This window comes from Prosopis cineraria, unplaced genomic scaffold, assembly GCF_029017545.1.
Source record: "Prosopis cineraria cultivar Desert tree isolate PC_DT_omini unplaced genomic scaffold, ASM2901754v1 PC5, whole genome shotgun sequence".
Taxonomy (NCBI): Eukaryota; Viridiplantae; Streptophyta; class Magnoliopsida; order Fabales; family Fabaceae; genus Prosopis; species Prosopis cineraria.
The window spans coordinates 1,501,583-1,525,273 of NW_026555336.1; the positions used below are offsets into that span (position 1 = coordinate 1,501,583).

The window sequence follows — 23,691 nt, forward strand, 5'->3', positions numbered from 1 at the left end:
TATATTTATAGTTTACTTTAAACAAAATAAATAGTATAACTTATAATTTATAAATTAAAAGAATTAAATTAAAGTATTTAAGGATAGTAATGATATTTTATAATATTTAATATTTAATATATATGTGTGTTTGTATATTTTAATAATATATATATATATATATATTTAATTATGCAATAATAGATTGTAGGTTCATTCCAATTAGTGGGAAAATAGTTAGACACAAAAGGAGGAGGTCATAGGTTTAAATTTTAAAGGAGACAACTTTCAAAATGAAAATATAAATTGGTGATATGAAGACACGTGGTGTGTGGTGGAACGACACATGGAGAGTGACATAACACCACGTGGCATGAGGTATGGGGCGACACGTGGAAGGTGTGAGTGGGGTGCTATGTGGAGGGTGATGTGGTGCCACGTGGTGTGAGGTGGGGTGCCATGTGGAGGGTGATGTGGCACCATGTGTGAAAGTAAACTAACATTACTTTTCAACAACAACAAAAGTTGACACTAATTGATAGTTTTCGCGGCGACAAATGTCGCCACTGATACTTAACATTCAGCAATGACTATTTTGTCGTCGCTGATGTGCGTTTTTGCAGCGACAAAATGTCGCAATTGATTTTCAACTTTCAGTGGCAACTATTTTTTGGCGGTGACAAATTTTTTTATGCGGCGATATTTGTCGCCTCTGATTATAAACTTTCAGTGACGACTTTTATTATTGCCACAGATTGAATCAACGACAAGAGTTCTCGCGATGACATTGTGATGACTTTTTGTTGCCGCTAAAAACTTTCAATGGCAACTTTTTAGCTTTAAGTGGCAACAAATATCGTCGCTGAAAGTTAATTTTTTTATAGTGCCCTCTAACTTCTCTCCTCCAAATGAACCAAACCCATCCTATTTGCGCAATACCCATTTCTTCATCTCTAAAATTGCCAACTCTTCACATCTCCTTCTTCTTCGAGCACCCAATGACACAGCAAATCACCTAGCTCGTTTCCTAGCCATCACTCAACTAGTTTCCTCGGATGCTACCCATGGCTATAGGGAACCACAAGATCCAAATCAATAGAGGGATTAAGAGGTTAGAGGGATTCAATGCTATTCGAAGATGGCAACTTAGGTTCTGATTCAAAGCAATTCCAAAGACCCAAACACAATTGAGCATCGTAGGTGATAGATTGTGACTAAGGAAGGGACAGAGTGGTGCAATGGAGACAAATCAAGATAGAGGAAGTAACAGACTGATGCGACGCCAATGCTGAACTATGATTGTTTTGAAAATTTATGGGTTCCAAAATTTATGCATTTTATCTATTTTGAAATCATTATATGATTGTTTTGATGCCTTATATATAAATTTTACTTCAATTGTTCTAGGTTTGAAAGGCAAATTGTGGCTTAAAAATTTTTACTTTGATTTGTTTATTCTATAAAATGGGACGAATATGAGGGACGAAAATTGCTAGGTCTGGGTTTGTTTATTTTACTTTGATTGTTTTGGGTTTGATTGCTAGATTTGGAATTTTGATTTTGTTGCTGTGGCTTGGGTTGTGTTGATCTTGATTTCATTGCCATGGTTGCCGACATCCAGCAAGGTGTAAGGGAAATGAAGCATCATGGCTATGGTGATAGAGAAATGAAAGGATGATGAGAGCACAATGGGTTCGTTCATTGCTTTTGTGCTTGATTTTGAATGAAGAATGAAGAATGAATATGCTTTGGGTCTTATTTTTTCTTTCAATTTTGTAGAGGACAACTGAGTGGGGAAGACTTGTCTACGTGATGGGAGAAGATTGATGGTGTGGTTAGGGGAGTATTATTTATTTTTTATTTTAAAATTTTAAAGTATGCCACGTAGCTATCAAATGTGCATATAATGGTCATATATCATTGACTAATGGTCAACTTGGTCAAATTTTAACAGCAAGACGAAATTGTACCCAAATAAAAAAGTATTAGGGTGAAATTACATTAATAAATAATTTAAGATCTGGAGATAATATTGAGGGCTACCTTAACCCTTTCATAAATAAAGTGTTAAATAAAAAATATTTTTAAAAATTTATATTTTTATTTTCAAGATATTTTATAAATTAATTAAAAGGGAGGGAGTAATTTACTTTTTACAGTGCTTAATAGAAATTTTAATTTTCAAAATCTTTAGCTATTTTTCATTGAGGGTCATTACCACCTCTAGTTTTTGCCCTTTTTGTGGTCAATGGATCGCAAGAAATGACTATTGATTTGAAGGGCCAGGAACCAGAATGCGCAGTAGCGTGTGAATCACTTTGAATCAGCAGGTAAGGGATCAGAAAAAATAATAACCACATCTTACACACATGGATTTACGTCACATTAATTAATTCAAGTTGGGACTTTAACAGGGTCGACATTATTTGAAGAACCGTACAACATAACCTGAGAGAGTTGATCGTAGAATGCAGAATCCAAGACCTAGTTGTAAATGGATGTGCTGTGACTTTGTACTGGCAGAGCTCAAAGGGGGTCCTTTCTTGCTTGTTCAGTCCTAATTTTGTGATAGACTCGTAGCTCTGTGCACATGACAGTGTTTCCTATTCGGTCTATCAAATTTGAATTGAATTTCCTTGCCTTTTTAGGTCCCTCTTTACCTGTACCCTCCCCAGTTCGTATCCTTTCCCTTATAACAAACAAGCATTGGAACTCAAAACTGTGGTTCACAATCATGTTTCCGAGCTTTCCATTACCGGCTCTCCCTGTAGCCTCCCCTGTTCTTGGTTCCTCACTCTGCCTCATACATGATCATTTCCTATGATCAGTTCCTTTGGGTTTAACAAGTACTCTCTTGAGAACTTGATATTCTTGCAGTTTTGGGTAATTTCCATAGCATCTTTAGAAACCTATGGTATAAGGTAAAGCATCTGGAGCTGATAATGCGCGTGGGTGTGGGTGGATAGAGGATCTGTAATTTGATGGTACTTTTGTTTGATTGTTAAAACATAATCATGACAAGGTCTTGTTTTTATGTAGTTTATTAAGAGAAGTGGGTTTGGAATACAGAGATTTTGTAATGGGATGGGTCCACGGATGTTGTAGGCATGTAAGAGGTACTTGAAGTTTGGCAGACAAGTGTGGAAAAAAGCTACTAAACGCCCAATGGTAGTCCCTCCATTATTAATCTTTTCAAGGTTAAATTAAACCCCTCAATGCCCATTTTATAGCAAGATACCATCAAGATACATGACAATGACATTAATCACTCCCTCCCTTTCTTATTTTATGCGTTCAAAATAATTGTAATAATTCAAGATTTTCAGTTATGATTAATAATTGAAGGGCTTTAGATATCTTGCAAGACTATTTGTGCATCCATTACGTGTGTTTAACATGATATGTTTGTCATTTTGGATGTATCTTAATAAATAAAATGGGTAAATAGATAAATTATCCCCTAAACTTTAGGTTCAATATCACAATAGATTCTGAACTTGTTTATTATATAAATTATTCTTTTAACTTTTTAAACAATGTAATCTAACTCTTATTATTAATAAAGTTCATTTCGACCATTAATTTACTAGAAAATGACATAAAAATTACAAAAAATAACCAAAAATTTTTTGTTGCTTATGTTCTGTAATTTTTTTTGGTTCTCCTCTATAATTCTTGAAGTCCTTTTTCATTATTTTATGGTTAATTAATGTTTAAAATTAACTTTTGTTAATGACAAAAATTATATTATATTATTTTTAAAAGTTGAGCAAAAAATTTACACAATAAACAAATTTAGATCTATGGTGCTATTGAACATAAAGTTCAGGATATAATTTACTTATTTATCCTTATATAAATTTTGAGTTATAAAAATTATGTAATTATTTCTAATGTTATATAATCATTTAATAAAAATATAAAGTTCTTTACTTTGTCTTTTAAAGAAAAGACTCAAAAGATTTTAATTTTCAAGAGTTAAAAAATTTAATTGATTATACTATAAAGACTCAATTAAAATAAAATAAATTACAAGGACATAATTTAAAATTGAGAAAAATTATAAGAACTTACAAATGTATTTTCCCTTCAAATTTATTTACAATACAAAACGAAAATTTTATGATAATATTTTTTTATATACATTAAAAGGGTTTAAATCCTAAATCACTAATCCCTCCCCTTTTTGCTGTCGCCACCTGAGTCACTCCAAATGGATTAAAGTTTGTTTTAATTTTAAAAATTTAAAAGCTTGTAAATTAAATTCAATAGAATTAAAAATACACATAATTTATTTTTATTTTTAAAATGATTCGGTACCTGCTAGCCACCACTAAACAAAACAATGAGACAGTGCCAAGCCATTTGGCATGGAAAAGAGAAATAAATGGGGAAGAAATTAAATAGGCTCGTTTGGTTAGGAAACATACTTTTGGCCGAAACAGTGATTAGAAGATTAGAAGTGGAGGGAATGATGACTAAAGATGAAAAGGAGGAGAAAAGAAGAGCTTTTCGGGAAGATGGAAATGTTTAATTGAGAAATGAATATAATCATTAAAAAGTATAAACGAGGATTAGGAATGGGGATTATGGAGAATAATCAGCGGGACAAAAAGTGAAAGTGTCAATTCCTAGCCAGGGAGACAAGAAAGAAGAATTGGGTCACTTCGGTTTGACAATGATGATCACATCATTTTACAATCATTGGTGTTTAATTATCCACCGGAGAACCCTTTTGCCGACGGAACCGCCACTCATGATCCGATGGCCGTGAAAAAACTAGGCCTCGTTGACAAGACTAATCAATTACTATCTTCAATAATATTTTCTTGTTTTTTTTTTTTGAATTATATGGAGCTCCAGCTTCATAAGCTAGTTATATGAATCAAATAAATTTTTCTTGTTTTTTTTTATGTAATGTGAGATTACAATCAAACTTTTTTTTTTCCATGAATTGCTTGGAAAGGAGTCGGAATGTAAATGGCTTTTAAATTATGTGATTTGTTGGAATTTATTATGTGGGTGTACATATTTATATTAACTCTGACACAAAATTCTTATTAATGATAGTATTATCTGCTTTGGGAAAAAACTCTGATACAAAATTATTGTTTTATTTTTAATATCATGACATGGAAAATTTAATAATAATCTTGAAAAAATATGCAGAAAGGAAAATTTAATAATGATAAATTAAAAAAAGAAAATTATTAATTCTTACATGATCATTTATCAAATCCCACCAACGAACATGATGATTTTGAAATAAACATACATCAGAGAAAAAAATTATCACATATATTAAAATTCAATATGAAGGAGTTTAATGATACTTTTGAAATAAAGAATCCATCCACTATATTTTGGCGGGGATATAAAAGAAGAGGGAGGGCATCAAAATAATATATACACGCTGCACACACATACACAAATATTGTTTACTTTTTCTGTCACTTTCTTTTGAGATATTTTATTTAATTAGTCAATTGATACAGGGTAAAAACTAAAGTTCTAACTTAACTAAAGTAACTTTAGTCACCATTTACTCAAATTTGGAAGCATACAACAATGGAATACATGCAAAAATATCATGAATTGATATAGTTGAAGAATTTGTGTTTCACTCAAATATCTCTTGCACTGACTTTGGACAAATTCTTCCAATATGTAATCCCAAGTGTTTGTTTTATTCGAGACAGAGTCCGCATCTAGAATTATTGCCTTATGCCTTTGAACACATTCCATTTGATGTTCATGAATTATCATTCTCCCTATAATGGTAATTTTGCTAAGCCTGACCTAAGTTAACTTCACTAAATCTTCGCTGCTACTAGAACTTATATGGTATTATGTATAGGTTATAGTATTTATTAGAGTTCCCATTTTTTAGAGCATTATATTTTTTTGAAAATTTTGAAAAGAAAACAAAAATAAGCCTTATCACATGTATTTTTATTTTCTTGTATAATATACACTTTTCTTTTCTTTTCTTTTTTGAAAAAAATATAATATCTAGATAAATAGGTCATATATTTGTTGAAATGAAACCTATAATAATTAGACCCCAGAGTGACCAGAAACCAGTTGCCTCGTGATCCCTCCATAAGTCTACGTACCTGGAAGATTCAACAGCATAAGGAATTTATGCACCAATCTGTGGGCGAGGAAAAATTTTCCCTTCATTAGTAATGAAGCTTTTACTATAATTGGGATTATTTCCATCCTCACCATTAGTATGATGAAATCGCGCCTAGTTCACACTTTTCTAAAGTAATTAATACGCCTAAAAGAGAAATGAAAATATTATCCTCATACGGCTAATATATATGCTTTCGTAATGCTACCTGAATCAAATCAAGCAACAGCCTTTCACGTCTTATGTGAGGAATACAATTCTATTCCATTACATTTTATTCCTCACATATGATCGAACCTGGAAACAAGAATTCCAGAATTATTTTTGGTCGTAATAGCAACAATAATCCAAGAGATCAAAGTACAGGCATCGATTCCAGTCCTTTTTGTTTGTTATTAATTAATTGATCAACTAAACCACATGTCTGTTGGAATATATTCCTCACAGAAATGGATGGTTCTATAGTACTTGTAGCATGTTATTCAATTAGCATTATGCGTCCAATGGTCTTCGCACACTTACTGTAGTTTGGCAAAGACTAGCAGTAAAACTAGAAATAAATTAAACTTGGTGGATGAAGATATCGTTTCACGAACAGAATGCAGAAAATGAATAGAATTATTTATATTTAATTTCGGTATTCAATAAGATCGAGAAAATTAACACTGTACGATGCAGTGGGAATAGGTGGAAGGCATTAAGACCAAGGAGTAATTGTCTGTCTTACCCCAGCAAGAGAGCTAAAGGAAAAGGGAAAGCAAGTACACTAGATATCCAGATTTTGAACTTCCCATTCTCATTTTCAGTTTCTAGTTTCTATCACTAACTGATCAGCGAACTATTTAGCTCTGGTTCTGAATAACAATGGCCAGGGATTCTTCCCTCAGGAATCTCATTTGCTTCGCAATGAACGCCTCAATCGTGCGCTGGAACTCCTCATTGCTCAGCTTATCTTGAGGATACATGCTTTGCCTCCGATTCTCCGTCTCCAATCGCCGGAGTTTCTGTTGCATCTGCTCCGGACTCTCCTCCTTCAACTTTTCCGACTGAGTCCTCCGATAAACCTTGGGAAAATCAGAATCCAGTCCTGCTTCTGAAACCGTATCCTTACTGGCGTGGATGTCAGCTTTTTTCTGAAAGGTACGATCTGTGGAATTCGTCTCGGAGACAATCTCTTTGTCCTGATACACCACCTCCCCCTCGGCGACAGGCAACAGAGGATCGGCTTCGGGTGCAGGAGCTGTACGATGCGAGCCGTCGTTGGGGAAGTCGAGGCAGATTTGAGGATGGGCGTAGGAAACGGCGTCGTGGTGGGAGAATCGGCGGGATTTGGCGAGGAGAGCAGCGATGATGGCGTTGGAGAGGAAGAAGACGAAGGGAGGGCTGGCGATGAAGAGAGAGAAACGGCGGAGGAAGGAGAGAGCGGAAGGGAGGCGAGGGAGGAGCCAGGAGAGGAGGAGGAGGGCGAGGCAGAGCTCGAGAATGCGAAGGGTTTTGGTGATGGCGGAGAAGAGGTTGAAAGAATCCATGGGAGAGAATGGAATTTTGAAACGGCAAGTGAGGGAAAGGTGAGATTGGCAGTGTGTGAGAGTGAGAGTGGGAGAGTGTGTCTTATTAGGCTCACGCCCAACACAACAGAGTACTCCAAGCTCCAGACAACTCAAGAGCCCTTCTGCCCTGAATCCCTGCTCTTATTTATAGCAACTCCAGCTGAATGTTTTCTTGCTCCTTTTTTCTCAGCCATAATGCACCCCTTCATCAATAATGTCTCACAGAGTCACAGTACAATTTTTAAATTTGTAATTCTGTCCAAATTTTATATACACTTCTGCCCAACCTCTTTGTCTTATTTACCATCCTCCCTCGTTTTTTTTTTTTTTGAAAAATATTAGTAATACCATCTGAATTAATTCAGATTAAAAATAAAAAGATAAGTCATGTAAATGAACATTTTGTAAATCCTTTTTTCAGATTTTAATTGTTCTGTGCAAATTCTTAGCATCATTTAAAATCGAAAATGTTTTTATGTTTTTAAATTTTTGTGCAATTTATTAATTAAAATTCATGTAAACAAATATGTGAATGTATTATGTACCCACTCCTCCTTGCTCTTTTTCAAGTGAATTTAGACGGGCAAGAAAAAACCGGTCAGGGCTAAATAATTGAACCGAGGGCTTTCTAAAGATAAGGGGCCTCCACGTCTGTGCTATGCCACGTCTGCTTAGTTCTTTCAACCATTGCATTCTTTTTTTATGTGGTCAAAAAAGGTTCAAGTATTTCGATTCAAGCCTGCTGCTTAATATCATTTTGAAAAAAAAAATAATTTCTTAAAATATAGCAATTAACTAGAGGGCATCATTTTTTAAACAGTACAATGGGGCGGCGTCTTTTTTTAAACAGTAATATCAACTAGTTTTGAGGAGATTCATTGATAATATGACATCGAATAAAACTTTGTCGATGGGCAATGGAAATTATTTTTCATATATAAAACTCGAATTGGAAGACGTTGCCTTAATTTAAGGGCATAAATATGAAATTGCACGAGCTTAATGTCGTTGATTATTGGGGTATATCTTTAAATAATTATCTTGAGTTTGATGCAAATACAAAAGGCTCGCACAAAATACTAAGAAAGAAATTATATATTTACAGAATATTGTTATTGCATGATAACAAACAAGAAGGTGGAACAAATTATCACAAGAATGAATAAGAGACTTTAGAACACTGTGAAGGTGGGTTATGAATGATTCAACTCTATAACCCAAGTACAACTACCACTACACGATTCTGTTACGTTGAACCCTTCAGAAGAAATCGTACTTTGTTTGCAGCTAGCTAGCAAGCATTACCAAACCCGGCAAGGAAATGTAGCTGAACTTGCGAAGCTAAATATTATTTGACTGTTACCTTTAATAACCAATATTCATAGGTCCTAGTGAAGGAGAGATTATAATTGTTTAAGTGCAAAATGTCGGATTCAGATACGTTTGAAACGTAGAAATGACTTTAAAAAAGTTACCTCATAATTAGAACCGACAAAATTCGGATTTAATTCAATCAGATAATTATATATATATATATATATATAAAGAGAAAAAAGTGATAAAAATAAAACAATTTGACTAAAAAAATAAAATAAAACAAATACTCCCCATCGTGCTTAATTATTATAAGGCATCTTTTAAAAGAGATTGTTTTATTAATATAATGCACATGATGAGATATTAATTATATTTTTTTAATATTACCCACTATTTAAACTTACTAAATATGAGAGATAATGTAATGCAAATTTAAATTTTTTTATTTCGATATGGATAAAATTAAAAGTTTATTCTTTTTTTAATAGAATTAATAATTCAATCACTTCTTTTTAGTTTTGATAAAATAGTTAAATGTGTCTTATAATATACTATTTTCATCTTAAATTGTAAGATATTTTTAAATAACATCACACATATTAATAAAAGCTCATTAAATATACTTTATAAATTTATTTTTTAAAATAAAAATATAAATCTTTAAAAATATCTTTCATTTAATATTTTATTGGTTAAAAAAAATCAAAAAAGAGAAAATACATTAAAAAGATAATATTAAAAGTATTATTAGAAAATTATTTTTATATTAAAAACATTATTTTTATTAAAAAAGTGTTAAATATTTTTTAAAAATATTTTATAGTTTAAAATAGAGACTAAAATGTAGGAAGTAGTAATATTAAGCACAAAAAAATCACATATCTTAGAATGCGTGAAAGCTCAAATATTAAAGGGAAGCTCAAAACCGGGATAATAGTAGATTGATGGAGTTGGGATTTGCGTGAAGGGTGATGAGATTAGATGTGGCTTTTCACGTGAGGCGGTACATCTGTCGCCACAGACTCTCGTGTGAGCGCGATGTGCGCACACACTTATAAAATCGTGGGTCCGTCCTTGGCCTTCTTTTCCTTGGTCGATTATTTGAAAGAGGCGGGGTTGTATTGTACCAATTCACACGCCCGTCTTCATGTGGACGCATCCTTCGCTGGCTTTTTTCATAGACCCCTAATCCCTTTTTCTTATGTGCAATCTGATGCGACAGCTGGGCGAGTGATATTAAAATTCCAGAATTATATTTTTGATAAATTTTTTTAAAAAATTAAAGATAAATAGGCAAATTACCTTCTTAACTTTAAATTAGATCCGATAATTCAAGTCAAGCCTGATAGGTCAATCCAAACCTATTCAAAAAAGGTTGGAATTAGCTTGATTATATGAGTTTTTTTTAAAAGGATAAAATACTTTAAGTCCAATCGAATAAGTCTGAATCTGACTGAAAAAAAGTTAAGATCGGGCTTAATTATATGAGCTTTTTAAAAAGGTATGATATCTCGAGCCTAATCTGAATAAGCTCGGCCCAAATTAATCCAAACCTGAAACAAATCTAACCCTCCTGAATTACCAACTTTACTTTAAATCCAGTGATATCATAGATCTTGAACTTATTTATTATGTAAATTATTTTTTCAACTTTAAAAAATAGTGTAACATGGCCCTTACCATTAACGAAAATTATCTTTAACTATTAATTGATTAGAAAATGATGAAACAAGACATCAAAAATGACAAAAAAAGATCAAAAAATGTTTTGTTTTTCTCTATAATTTTTTGGGTTCTTATATGTAAAATTTGGATCCTCTATTGTAATTTTTGGTCATTTTCTCTCATTTTCTAATCAATTAATAGTCAAAATTAATTTTTATTAATTACAAAGGACAAATTGCACCATTTTCAAAAATTAAAAAAATAAGTTGTACAATAAATAAATTCAAAGTTTATAGTATTATTTGACCTACAGTTTAAGAAATAATTTACTTATTTACTTAAAAATTAATTATAAATATTGATTCAAATTATTATAAATTCAGAAATTTTAAGTGAAAATAAAACATGTAAATTATAAATATAATTCTCAATTTGAAATTTATTTTTTAGAAAAATTTTATCAAGAATTTGGCTATCATAAATTCTGACTTTGTTATCGTTCTCCCTGTCAAACAATGAGACCCTTTGATACTAATTTTTTTTATCACCAAGTTTTGATATTAATTTAAAAGAAAATAAAAATAATTAATAATATGATTAATGAGTTTAACTTTTTGCAGAGTGAAAAAATTCCCATAATTTTTTTGGTAGAAGAGATTATTCAATATTAGTAATTAATTAATTTAAATATTCTTTTTTTGGTAATTTACAATCTAAATTACCCTCAAATAATGCTTAAAGGACATGATAAATTCTGTGATTATATATGTATGTTTTGATTTTATTTACACAAGAATAACCATCTCACCTTTAATCTCGTTGACTTATTAAAATATGAAATATACTCATTAAAATCCTAATTTGTTATTAAAAATGAAGGGCATTTTAGCATATTTCCTATCAAAACATATTTTTAATTCAATCCCTTAGCCTTGCAATATATTTTTAGGTTCTATTAATCCTGATTTGAAAGCAAACCTTTGCAGAGATCCTTTATTAAAATTATCCCAAGATCACTTTTAAATTTAATATTTAATTTAATTTCAAAGTACCTTGAGCTGGTCCTAGAATATGGAGTCATATTAAATAAAATATCAAAAACATTTCTAAGGTATCTATAAGGCCACTGTTTCTAACAATGGTCCCCCACAACAATGGTTGGATTAATCTAATCATAATATGATAATACTCTAAGTTTTTCAAGATATCAAATAATAAAATAAAAAAAAATATAAGTGTCACTCTCAAATTTAAAACTCATTTTCAGAATACCTGACATTTGAAAAGGAGGGTTGGGGCAAGGTCCTTAAAAATAATTTCGAAGTTTATCTGAGCCTTAACATTCATAGTCGACAATTAACATTTTTTAGTCTAATTTCTTGATCAAGCCGATCCTCCTATATATATAAAGGGTTAAAATTATTTTTTTTCTAAATTTTTTTTAAGGAATACTGGGCACCATGCATGAAAGGCTAGGGCAATATCTCTTTAAATAATTTTTTTAGGAATAAAATCGCCCTTCCATAAGAGACTTGCCATGTTTTCAGTTATCTACTTATATAGAATAGTTATAGGACCCACATACAGTGATAATAAGATATTTTGACTCATTTTAATCATTTAATATGAGTCAAAGGAGTTGAAAGTGCAATGATAGTGACAAAAATTGTGCTCAATTTTAGTGGTAAAACGGTGACAAAATAAATTAGAATGCTTTATTGTTAATGTATTTGTGCTCCACAACTATTTTAAGTCAAGAGATAACTAAAAAGATTGATTTCTAACAAAAGAATAATTTTATTTCTGAAAAAAATTATATTGGGGGATATTGCCCTACCCACCAGTGCTCCTAAAAATAATTTTAGCATCATATATAAACATAAAACACTTAATGAAAATTGTCTTTATCAAACCAAATCATTTTTTTTTTTGGAATGAATACTGAAATACAATAACCACAACAGAATAAAGTACAAACTAAACTTAAAACAAAAAACATGTCCATCCTCTTTCACCGTCTTCCTCCTTTGAGCTAGTAGGAGGAGGATGATTAAAGAGGCAAACATTTTCCTTTATAGTAGAAGAATAGCTAGTTAAGTAATCAGTTTTTTTTCTTATTATTGTTCCTATAAACATGGTTAAAAATAAATTGGCCATCCTTGACCTTGAGGAGAAATGACGGCTTGTTCAGCAATGTCCATGAAATATGGTAATTGAGACCACGCCCTTCAATGATAAGATTAATGGGTTCCACACAATCACAAAAAAAATTTCACTTTGAAGAGGCCCTTCTCCCAACATTTATTCAAAACCATTTTCATGTTTACAAAACAGTAATTTATTTTTACAAAAATTTAATTTAAAAAAAATTAATTATCATTCTCACAATAATTTACCGATGGCGCACGAATAATGATGTGAAAATGATTTCAACCGCACACGGTTGCGCTTGCAGCAGCAGCTGCTTTTTTGGTTTAAGGAATAACAATTAGTTTTCAGACATTGAAAAAAGAATTTGTATCAATAGTATCAAAATTAACTTTTATATAATTAATAAACAGCATAATGACACAAAAGTTTCAAAGTGAATATTTAAAATGATTATAAATGATTAAAATTACAAAGAAGGATCCATAACTGTAAGAAAGACTTTTAATAACAATTATTTTAAACTTTTAATGTCATTTATTAAAAAAAATAAAAAGTAAAAAATAGACTTTTAATATTAATTATTTAACTGATGTCAAAAATTACTTTTTATATCAGTTATATAATTAATCAATGTGAAAAGTTTACAAAAATTAATAAAATTTTTTAAAAAAATTAACTTTTAAAAAATTTTAATTGATTTTTTTTAACATCTAGAACTTAAAATATAAATATTTTCTTTAAAATAGGACATCAAAAAAATTTAATAATTAAAAAATTCTATCCAATAACAATAAAAATATTTATTGAAAACATAATAATTCTAAAACTTTAACTATCAAAATTACATAAAAAAATTTATTATAATAAATTTAATTCTTCCGATAAAGGATAAATTTCACTTTATCAAAATCACAACAAAAAAGTGAATTTCAATTTCTTCCCTTAACATAAACAACATATCAAAAAAAGAAAAATAAAAAAAATTACAAAGAATAAAAATAAAAATGTAAAGATAATAATTTAAATCCAGCTACTATAATTTTCATAAATCAATAAAAAATAAAAAATAACAATGGATTTACTTGGAATCTACTGAAGAAGAAAATATAACTCAAAGAATCCACTTAAAATAACACCCAACAATGAGGAGAAGGAAGGAGCAACTATTCACTAAAAAAAAAAAAGCATATGAAGAAGATCCACCTAGGAGAAGAGGGAAGAAGGAAGAAAGCAAATGGAGATTCAAAATCAAAGATCTCACTTGAATCCATACACAAGAGACGGTAACGATGGATTTGCTCTAAAGATGAAGATTAACAGTAATGGAGCTTGATGGATTTCGAATGGTGAAATGAGATGGCCAGCAAACATTGACGGATGGTGAATAGAGCTTCTTGGAGACAAAAATAGGCAAAGGTCAAAGCTTTGAACGCTGGATGAATTCAGCAAGAGAGAACTTGAGAAGAGAGAGAAAGAGAAAAAAATGGCTATTCAAGTAGCGAATGGAGATACAAAGAAATAAATTTAAAGAGAAACAACGTCAATTTTTTTGAAACCGATGTTGTTTCTCTTTTCAAAGTCGATTCTATGAAAATCAACATTAAAAATGTTCAAATTTCCTCCCTTTTTTTATTTTTTAAGCTTTTTAATGTCGGTTATTTGAATAACCAATGTGAAATATACTTTTAACGTCGGTTATTCATATAATTGATATTAAAACTCTTTGCCTTATTTACAAAGTTGCCACTGCATTTTTTTTACAACAATTTTTGTTTAACTGATGTTAAAAAAGACGTAAAAAGTGATTTTTTTTAGTAGTGATATCAAAGTAATAAAAAAAGAAAATAGACAAAAATACTTGGACGTCATTTTTTTTTTGGCCTAAACTTGTACGTTATTGATACATAACTTTGTCTTAGTTGCAAACGGTAGAAGATGAGCTGCAAATTGAGGAAGCTTAGCTGAAAATGCCCTTATATATAATTGACACACATAATTTAGTTGCAAACTCTGGAAGCTCAACTGTAAATATTGAAAGTTTAGTTGTAAATAGATGAAGATTAGTTGCAAATCATTTGTAAACTGTGGAAGTTTTATAAATTCTTAAAGTTTAATTTAAAACAAATTAATGAACTTTCAATATCTGCACGTGAATTTTTAAGATTGCTTAAACTTTTGAAATCTATAACTCATTTGTAATTGATCTTCTTATATTTGCAGATGACCTTCCACGTTTTAGTACAGCTCTTCTTTCACCATTTGGAACTAAGTTATGTTTAAATTATATAATTCTTTGTAATTTTAAAATTTGATGGTTCACTGTAATGATTAATTTTTTCCTTAGTCTTATGTGTCATTCCTCTTTAATAAATTTTACTATAATGATGAAATTATTGAAACCCAAAAGTTGAATTTTTGAAAAGTATTTGTCACGGATGGGATTGTTGTTATCACTGATTGTAATAAAAGTTGTTACTTATCATACTGAACTTGTTATTGATCCATAACACTTGAATTCAAGTTATTTGAAAGGTTTTATTGCTAAATTTGCAATTGTCATTTGTCATAATGAAAGTTGTCAATGTTTGCACGGAACCTATCATTTAATTCTAGTGTAATTTTAAATTATGGACAACATGGCAATTTGATAAGCAAAATTAATGTTGGGAAATGACCTAAAAACTCTAATATATAAAATCATTTCATTTGGTGAAACTTATATGGAAATATTCTATTTTAGTGGTCTTTCGCATGTCATCTTTCCTATTTTTTCATATTTGATAAGCATCATAATATTTATGAAAATGCCTAGATTAAAAGAGTATAGTATGATCAATCTTTGATGTCATAAGTGACGGGGGCAGCCCTCAATTATTAAGAAAATATTTTCTCCAAGTCTGGAATGCTGAAGATATTAGTTTGTAAGGTAGAAGTAGTAGTTGTGAATGTTTGATCTAATCACTTAATGATGAATAGTGGCTTGTCCATCGTCATTATTGCAGAAACAGAGACAAAGGTCGCAGTCAATAATGCTGAACCATTGTCCTAACTCAAACTAGATCCACTCGTGTTCTTAACTCTATGTTGTCTATGTTGTCTTTCCTCTATTTTTTTTGGCCAAGAGCATCCTTTGGTTAAATTTGAGGGAGAAGGATAAATAATTACCACTGAAATTTGGTATTAACAATCTAATTCTCATCAAATGAGTTAATATATTGCAATTCCATGAAACTTTTCTCATAATAAATCTAAATGTGAAATTACCATACCATTCTTATATATATATATATATATATCCGTCTACTATTAGCACCGGTTTGTCATGGATATTGGTTACTAGAGAGTCAAATTTTGAAATTGATGTGCAAAAAGTAGATGTTGATTTTGAACTTGTAGTTATTAATAATTGAAAAAAATTGTTATTTCTTATAATATGCATGTTATTATGTTTAATTGTAGGTTTCTCATGGATAATGACTCAAATTTTAAAATTGATTATGTTAAAAAGAGTTGTTAATTTCTAACTGGTAGTTGTTAATAATAAAAAAAGCAAATTAAAGTTGATATTTCTTATAGCATACTCATTATTCAGCTTGGAGTTTTCTTCTACGAAATAATTGTTAATTTATGAAGTCTACTTTAGAAAATGACATTTCTATTCTAGAGCATAGTAGCCATTCTTATATGATAATTTGCCTATATTAAGAAAGAGTATTATTGGCTTAATGGCAAAACCTTGGAGGGATTGTGGCATCCCCTTCCTAGCAATTTGCTGAGCTTGTATGTAGCTCGGGGTGACTAGCAAACAGAGAGTATTAATTTTCTTGGAAAAATCACTCCAAAATCACTACTTTTCTCTGGGCTTCGTTGGCATGTGATTTAATTAATAATATTTGCTTACAAAATTTCACACAATATCTTCTTCTTCTCCTTCAAACCCTCCTCCTTCTGAGAAAAGATCCTCTGCTGTGGCCGAAGGAGAGCTTTTCTCAGGCCTTTATGAGACAGCGCAGAAGCCCCGTGAGAGATTCGGGTGCTATAGCGACGTTTGAGAATTCAACAGAGAAAGGAAAACTTGATGAAGAGAAGATCGGGGCCGTGATGAAGGACGAGATCCAGCCACATGGTCACGTTGTGTGGGAAAAACGTTCAAGTGCTTTAGGATTTCATAAGCATTTGTGTAATTGGTGGGATTTTGGAGTAATTATAATTGTTATGGCGGACCTTGGAGTGAATTCCTTTTTTCTTTTGGTATTTGCAATCAAGGTAATATGATTGTTTTGCATTTAAATTCATTGTCTAAAAAAGTATACAAGAAATTAATTGAAGGGTGAAGATGGAATTGACATCAATTAAAATTCTAAATGGGTAGCATTCATTGTCATCGCATTTACAGGAATCAACCAAACATAGCGTTCCCGTCTTTCTATTTTCTTGGACTAATATCCCCTCTTATTCTCAAGCGAGTGCATCTAATTAGACCTTGGGCCTTGTGCTTTATACAGAGTTTTGAGTTGAGTGATCTATAGATTTTATATTATTTAAACATTAATGATATATTGATATTGATAAAAAAGCACACAAATACAATCACCTCGGTGTAGTTCCGAATTCAATGTTTTATAAATAGACTGATCTCTCCCCACAACCACACATGGGCCACTCTGGCCCAGAGTTTCAGAGCCGTACAAAGTAGCCTTCGAAACATGATAAACCATTTAGAAAGGTCAATGGGCATTGAGCCCAAGAGTCTAGGTCTCTTTTACGTTTTGGAAATGACATATGACTCGTTTGGTTACTAGAAATAATAAGAAGAAATAAGAAGAGGTTTTTTCGATACAACTTATATTATAGGATCAATTAAATAAATAATTTAATATTTATTATATTTTGTATTATAATCGATTTATTATATTTGTCAATGATATACCTAGTATATCATTGATAAGCCTCTTGTAAATTTCAAAATTTTGATAATAAACTTCTTATATATTAATAATAAAATTTTTATATATTAATATCAACTGGTCATATTTTTAAATTTTTTAAAAATTTAGTTCATATTTTCTGAATACAAGATTTTTTTTGGCTAGTGAGCTAATTTATTCCTAATTTAGAATTGAATGAATTAAAAATTATGTTTCCTAACTTTTTATGTTAAGTTTGATAAAACTCAATATCACATTGCATACCTATCACAAACCTCATGAATAACAATTTTTTATTTTATAAATTAAATTATCTCTCTTCCTCATAAACATGGTTGACTTATCTTTCCTCACATGTTGATCATTTTATTTTTATGTTTATTTCTTTAATTTATTTCATTCATTTCTTTTCCAACAAGCAAACGGTCCATAGGAAATTCCTCTCATACGCCCACGAGCACAGCGAACGTGTGGAATATGTTATGATGAAAGATGATGTTTGTGGTTTCCTCGATCGTGATGAGACGACATTGCTAAAAGGATGAAAGAAAGAATATTATATTATTTTCCTCCTTGAATAGTGAACACTGAATACAAGAGCAGCCACGTTAATAGGGAGGCATGCTCAATACAGTGATGACATGTATTAGGAACAGAAAAATCTGGAATAAAATGTAGGCTATGCTTGTGACGCGATATTTAACGAAATCAAAATATTTGTTTCTTGGCATCTGACTTGGAGGTCTCTGCCTCACGAGTCATGCTATACTAGAACAATAATACGACTCGAGTCTCGACCGAAGTACTGCAAACCGAGTTAAAGGCAGAGTTTGGTGAGCATATAAACGTTGAAAACAAAAAAAATTGAGGTTTTACATTTGTGATCAAAAGCAAACTTCTCACCTGTATCTTTTATATTTAGGACTTCATGGGGCATAAAAGGGATATAAGAAAATCCCATAACAATGCTTAAACACAACTCTTTTAGTTAGAAAGCATTATAATTAGGATTTTGGATTTAGTAGATGGTTTAAAGTCACCTATTTAATGAGTGCATGTTCCGCATAACATAACAAGGGTTCAATTTAATTGAACAACTGTTAAAAATTTTGTTATATGCTGCCACACACTAGCTATCAAATCTTTAGATAAGATGACATAAGAGAGGAGCGCAACTTTCTAACTGTAAATGTTATTTTAAATTTTTGAAAAATGATGTATATTTTAATAATTTTTAAATATTGATAAAATTTAATGACGATAATTAAAATCTCATTAAATGAGTGAATTTATATCACTCATTGAATTCAAATCTATTATTTATTAATAAAATTAAATTTAACTTTTTTTTTGCCAACAAGAAATTAAATTCAACTACTCATCACTTTCTCAGATATCTTAATATTATATATATATATATATATATATAGCTTTGATTTATCCATCGTTTCTCCAATATTTTATCTTTATGTTAAAGAATATAAATCTATATAAAGCAAAACTCCTTTAGATTACGTTACGTTGTTCTTCATAACAAAATTAAGCTTTCACTATTCAAGAAAGAACAAAATAATAGTAAGTAAAATTAAAAGAATATATTTAGCAGTTATTACTAACTCTGAACCCCGCAGCAAGGTTCCTAAAGCTCCTTTGGATTTACTGTGCTAAGAATCCCGCAATGTTACTTTTTCATTCTCGATATATTCCAATCAAAAAGCCGTTATTTCATCATTGCATGAGTCCAAGACATGCTTTCCCCACGATCATCGCATTCAAAGGAGTAAATTGAATAATTTGTCTTTAACATACGAATAATTAATATAATATGAATCACTATAAATTTATGTTTTATATATTTACATTAATTATATACTCACATGTTTTAATTAATAATAAATTCATGGAACCCACACCAGATAAACAAAGTCTCACTGCAAAAAATGAAAAAATAAAAATTTTTAGCGACAACTTGTTAACTTTAAATATCTTAATTCATATATAATTGAATATATTAGAATAAAGTAATATATGCGTACTTGAAAAATTCATAAGAGTTTGAGAAATTTTGATTATCTCGAGTGTAGACAGGTACACAACCCATAGGTCCTCAGAGCCTTCAGAGAGTTCAGAAATAATAGTGCTGAAGAAATGAGTCGTGTATATGCAATTATCGACTGATCGACTTATGTAGATCAGATATGTAACTGCCTTATTAAATAATTAGATAATTATATTATCTATTATCTTTGACTCAATCAGTTAAGAGAGAGAAATAACTGACGGCTACTGGATTGTGGGTTAAGCCTCTGTCCATTGGGTTCACTTGTATGGTCCACCTATTATGATCCACACAAGATCATAAAGACTAAACTATTAGGCTTATTAGTTAATGCTAATTCATAAATAATATTCCAACACGACTTTCACCAACAATTTTAAAAAGTCATTGTTGAAAATGAACAATCTGTAGTTACAATAAAAATCATCATTAAAAGGGTGACTTTCTACAATAACAATATATAATTGCCGCTAATAGTCAAACTTTCATCAGCAACAACACTACTAAAAAAATAAAATTTAACAACAGACAAATTCTTCACTAAATGCCATTTTTACTAGTTAAATTGCTTTTTAGCGAGAGATTTTGTCTCTCGCTAAACTCACAACTAAAAAAGAATTTATTAAATTTAGTGAGGGATCATATTTTTCTTGTTCATTAGCGAGGAATTCAGTAGCGAGGGACTGAATCGCTCATTAAATTTCTCATTAATACCACTCAAAATTTGATAACTTTAATAAGGGATTAGTCCCTTGCTAATCCTTCACTAAATATGCTTATATTTAAACATAATGATGTCACATCACTTGCCATGTGAGTCAATTTTGTGATATGTCACCAACAATCTTGTGTCTCATCAACCACCATCTCACCTACCATGTCATACCTCATCACCCGCACATGTGCAACAACTCATAATATGTCATTGTTCACCTTGCGCTATATCACTTGCTCTTACTATGTCATATATTCATCATGTTTATATAAAGCTAAGATTTGAACCCTTAATCTCATACCTTCCAAGACTTGTGCTCTCTTTTTCTGCTAGTTGAACTGAAAGAAATTTACAATTATTATATGAGAAATTAAATATATACTCCTTCATTCAAAAATGTAAGGCATTTTTTAAGGAGTTAGATGCTCAAAAATATAAAGCATTTTTAATCTTTTAAGGTATAATCATTGCCTTTTTTAAAAAAAGTCTTTATTAATAGTGACTTTATATTTATTATATGTTGTTTAGTAGGGTAAATATGAAAAAATAGGATTAATTTAAAAGTAAGTAATTACTTTATTGAGGTGAAATTTAGTTAAAAATGCTTACATTTTTGAATGGAGGGAGTATTATTTAACTATATAAATATATCAAATAATATATTATAAAAATACACATATATATACATATTAAATTTTATTTTCAATTATTAATATGTTAAAAATATTTATATTTTATTTAAATTATTCTTTATATTATATTTTTAATAAAATATTGTTTTATTAATCAAAATCAACTTAAAATAAATAAAATATTAAATATTATATAATTTTATTATGAATATTTTAATTAATTTTAAAATTTAATATTTATTTTCAAATGAAAATAATTAAATATATCATTAAAAGTCATTATCAAAAGTTAAATTTTTTTTACAACAATTAGTTGGGGATAAAATTCCTCACTAATTATCTTATTTTAGAGAGGGATTGACAGTTCTTTACTATTTTTTTTTACTAATTCTCTTATTTTAGAGAGAGATTGGTAGTCTCTCCTTATTTTCCTCACTAATTATTTTATTTCAGAGAGAAATTGACAGTTCCTCACTATTTTTCTCACTAATTTTAAGTCAAACTATGAAATCAATACCTCTAGCTAATTTGGTATTTTAGAAAAGAATAAATAATCTCTTACTAAATTCCCTTGCTAATTTATGTCTTTGCAGTAGCGCACGTGCATGTTGCTGCTGAAGGTCTATGTTTCAGTAGAAAATTCACAAATAGCGGCAACTTTTTAAAGTTGCCACAATAAGTGAGACTTTCAACCCAACTTTAGAGAAGCCACTCAAAGTTTGACTTTTATAATAATTAATAGTAACTAAATATTATCATCATAAATTTTTATTTTTTGTTTAATTCAATATTTAATATTTTAAGACATTAATTATGTTGTATTATTGTAATGAATATATAAAATAACATAGTGAGTTTTCATTTAATATATTTTATGGTTAAATTGTACTCCCTTCTTTAAAAAATGTAAGACATTTTTAGTCTTTTAAGATATAATCATTGCCTTTTTTAAACAATGCTCCTATTGATAATAACTTTATATTCATTATAAGGTGTTTAATAGCAGTAAATATAAAAACATAGGGTTAGTTTGAAAGTAGGTAACTACTTTATTGGGAGGTGAGATTTTGTTAAAAATGCCTTACATTTTTGAACGAAGAGAGTAACTTTAAAATAATACCTTAAGGTGTTATTTAATGCTAATGAGTTGGATTAAAAAATTAAGCCAAACTGTATTATTTTGCATCAATTTTTGTTACCAAATAATGTTTGGTTTGATTCGGTCCAACTATTTTGATCAGTTTGATGCATTATTGGTTTTGGCCAATTAACATTGAATCTAACTAAATTGATCAATACATACCTCTATATGAAGTGATAAATTCATTCAAAAACTTAATTTTTGATATTTTAATTTAAAATATATATAATGTGATAATGAGTCTCTATTTTTAAATGTTTTATGATTAAATTGATATTTTAAACAATAACACTATTTAGTTATAATAATTAGATATGTGATGATTAAATTTATTTATTCATATAATCATATTTCATCCAATCTAATTTTTTAATTTAAATTTTATATTTAATATCGGTAACTTTAAAGTTTGATGCCAGTTTAAATGTTCCTATTTTAATGGCTAATAATAAGAAAGATAAAGATGAAAAGAAGAGAAATGAGATATTCTAAAATTCTACTTTTAAATTTTATAATATATTAAATATATCTATGTATGTGATGTTATATGATTTTTTTATATGATGCTATCTTGCGATATAAATATTAAAAAAATTAAATAATGTAGTGTATAATTTTCTTATAAAATTATAATTTAAAAATGAAACTAATTAAAAAGTACAATGTAAAAAATAAGCCAATTAAATTACTTAATAATTATTTCTAATTAAAAGTAAAACTAAAATTTTAAATAAAACTAGCTAGAAAAATAAAGAATTATGATCTAATGTATAATCATTTATATTTTTATTATTTATTATTAGTTATTTTTATATTATAATTATAAATGTGAATATTGAAATAAATAATATAATAACCTTGGAAAGTAAAAAAATTTAAAATAAATAATATAAATAATATTGTATCAATTATATTTGTAGTTTACTTTAGACAAAATAAATAATATAATTTTTAATTTTAATAAATTAAAAGAATTAAATTGAAGTATTTAATAATAGTAATAATATTTTATAATAGTTAATATTTAAGATATAGTATGTTTGTTTGTTTAGTTTAATAATATATATTTAATTAAACAATAATAGATTGCAAGTTTATTCTAGCTCAATGACAAAATAATGAGACACAAAAGAAGGAGGTCATGAGTTCAAACATTAAAAAAAGAAATTTGTAGAATAAAAAAATAAATTGATGATACGATAACACATGGTATGAGGTGAGGGTGACATGTGGAAGGAGACATGCCTCCACGTGGAGGTTGACATGTGAAAAGTGATATGGTGTCACATGGAGGATGACATGTGATAGGTGATGTGGCGCTACCTAGCTATGTAAATTGGCATTACTTTTTAATATTGACAAAAAAATTGTCGCAAATAGATAAAAACTTTTAGTGATGACATTTTAACTTTCAACGA

At 29.5% G+C, this 23,691-nt stretch overlaps 1 protein-coding gene across 1 annotated transcript; it reads right to left on the reverse strand.

Moving 5' to 3' along the window:
* Positions 1–6,724: 6,724 nt before the first annotated feature.
* On the reverse strand, positions 6,725–7,818 carry LOC129312112 (uncharacterized). The gene has a single exon (XM_054954703.1). It carries the CDS (start codon positions 7,642–7,644, stop codon positions 6,958–6,960), a length of 687 nt encoding a protein of 228 aa, XP_054810678.1. The 5' UTR covers positions 7,645–7,818; the 3' UTR covers positions 6,725–6,957.
* Between the last annotated feature and the right edge of the window lie 15,873 nt (positions 7,819–23,691).

Coding starts and splice junctions, on each gene's coding strand:
- LOC129312112 (XM_054954703.1), bottom strand. CDS start 7,644: ATGGATTCTTTCAACCTCTTCTCCGCCATCACCAAAACCCTTCGCATT.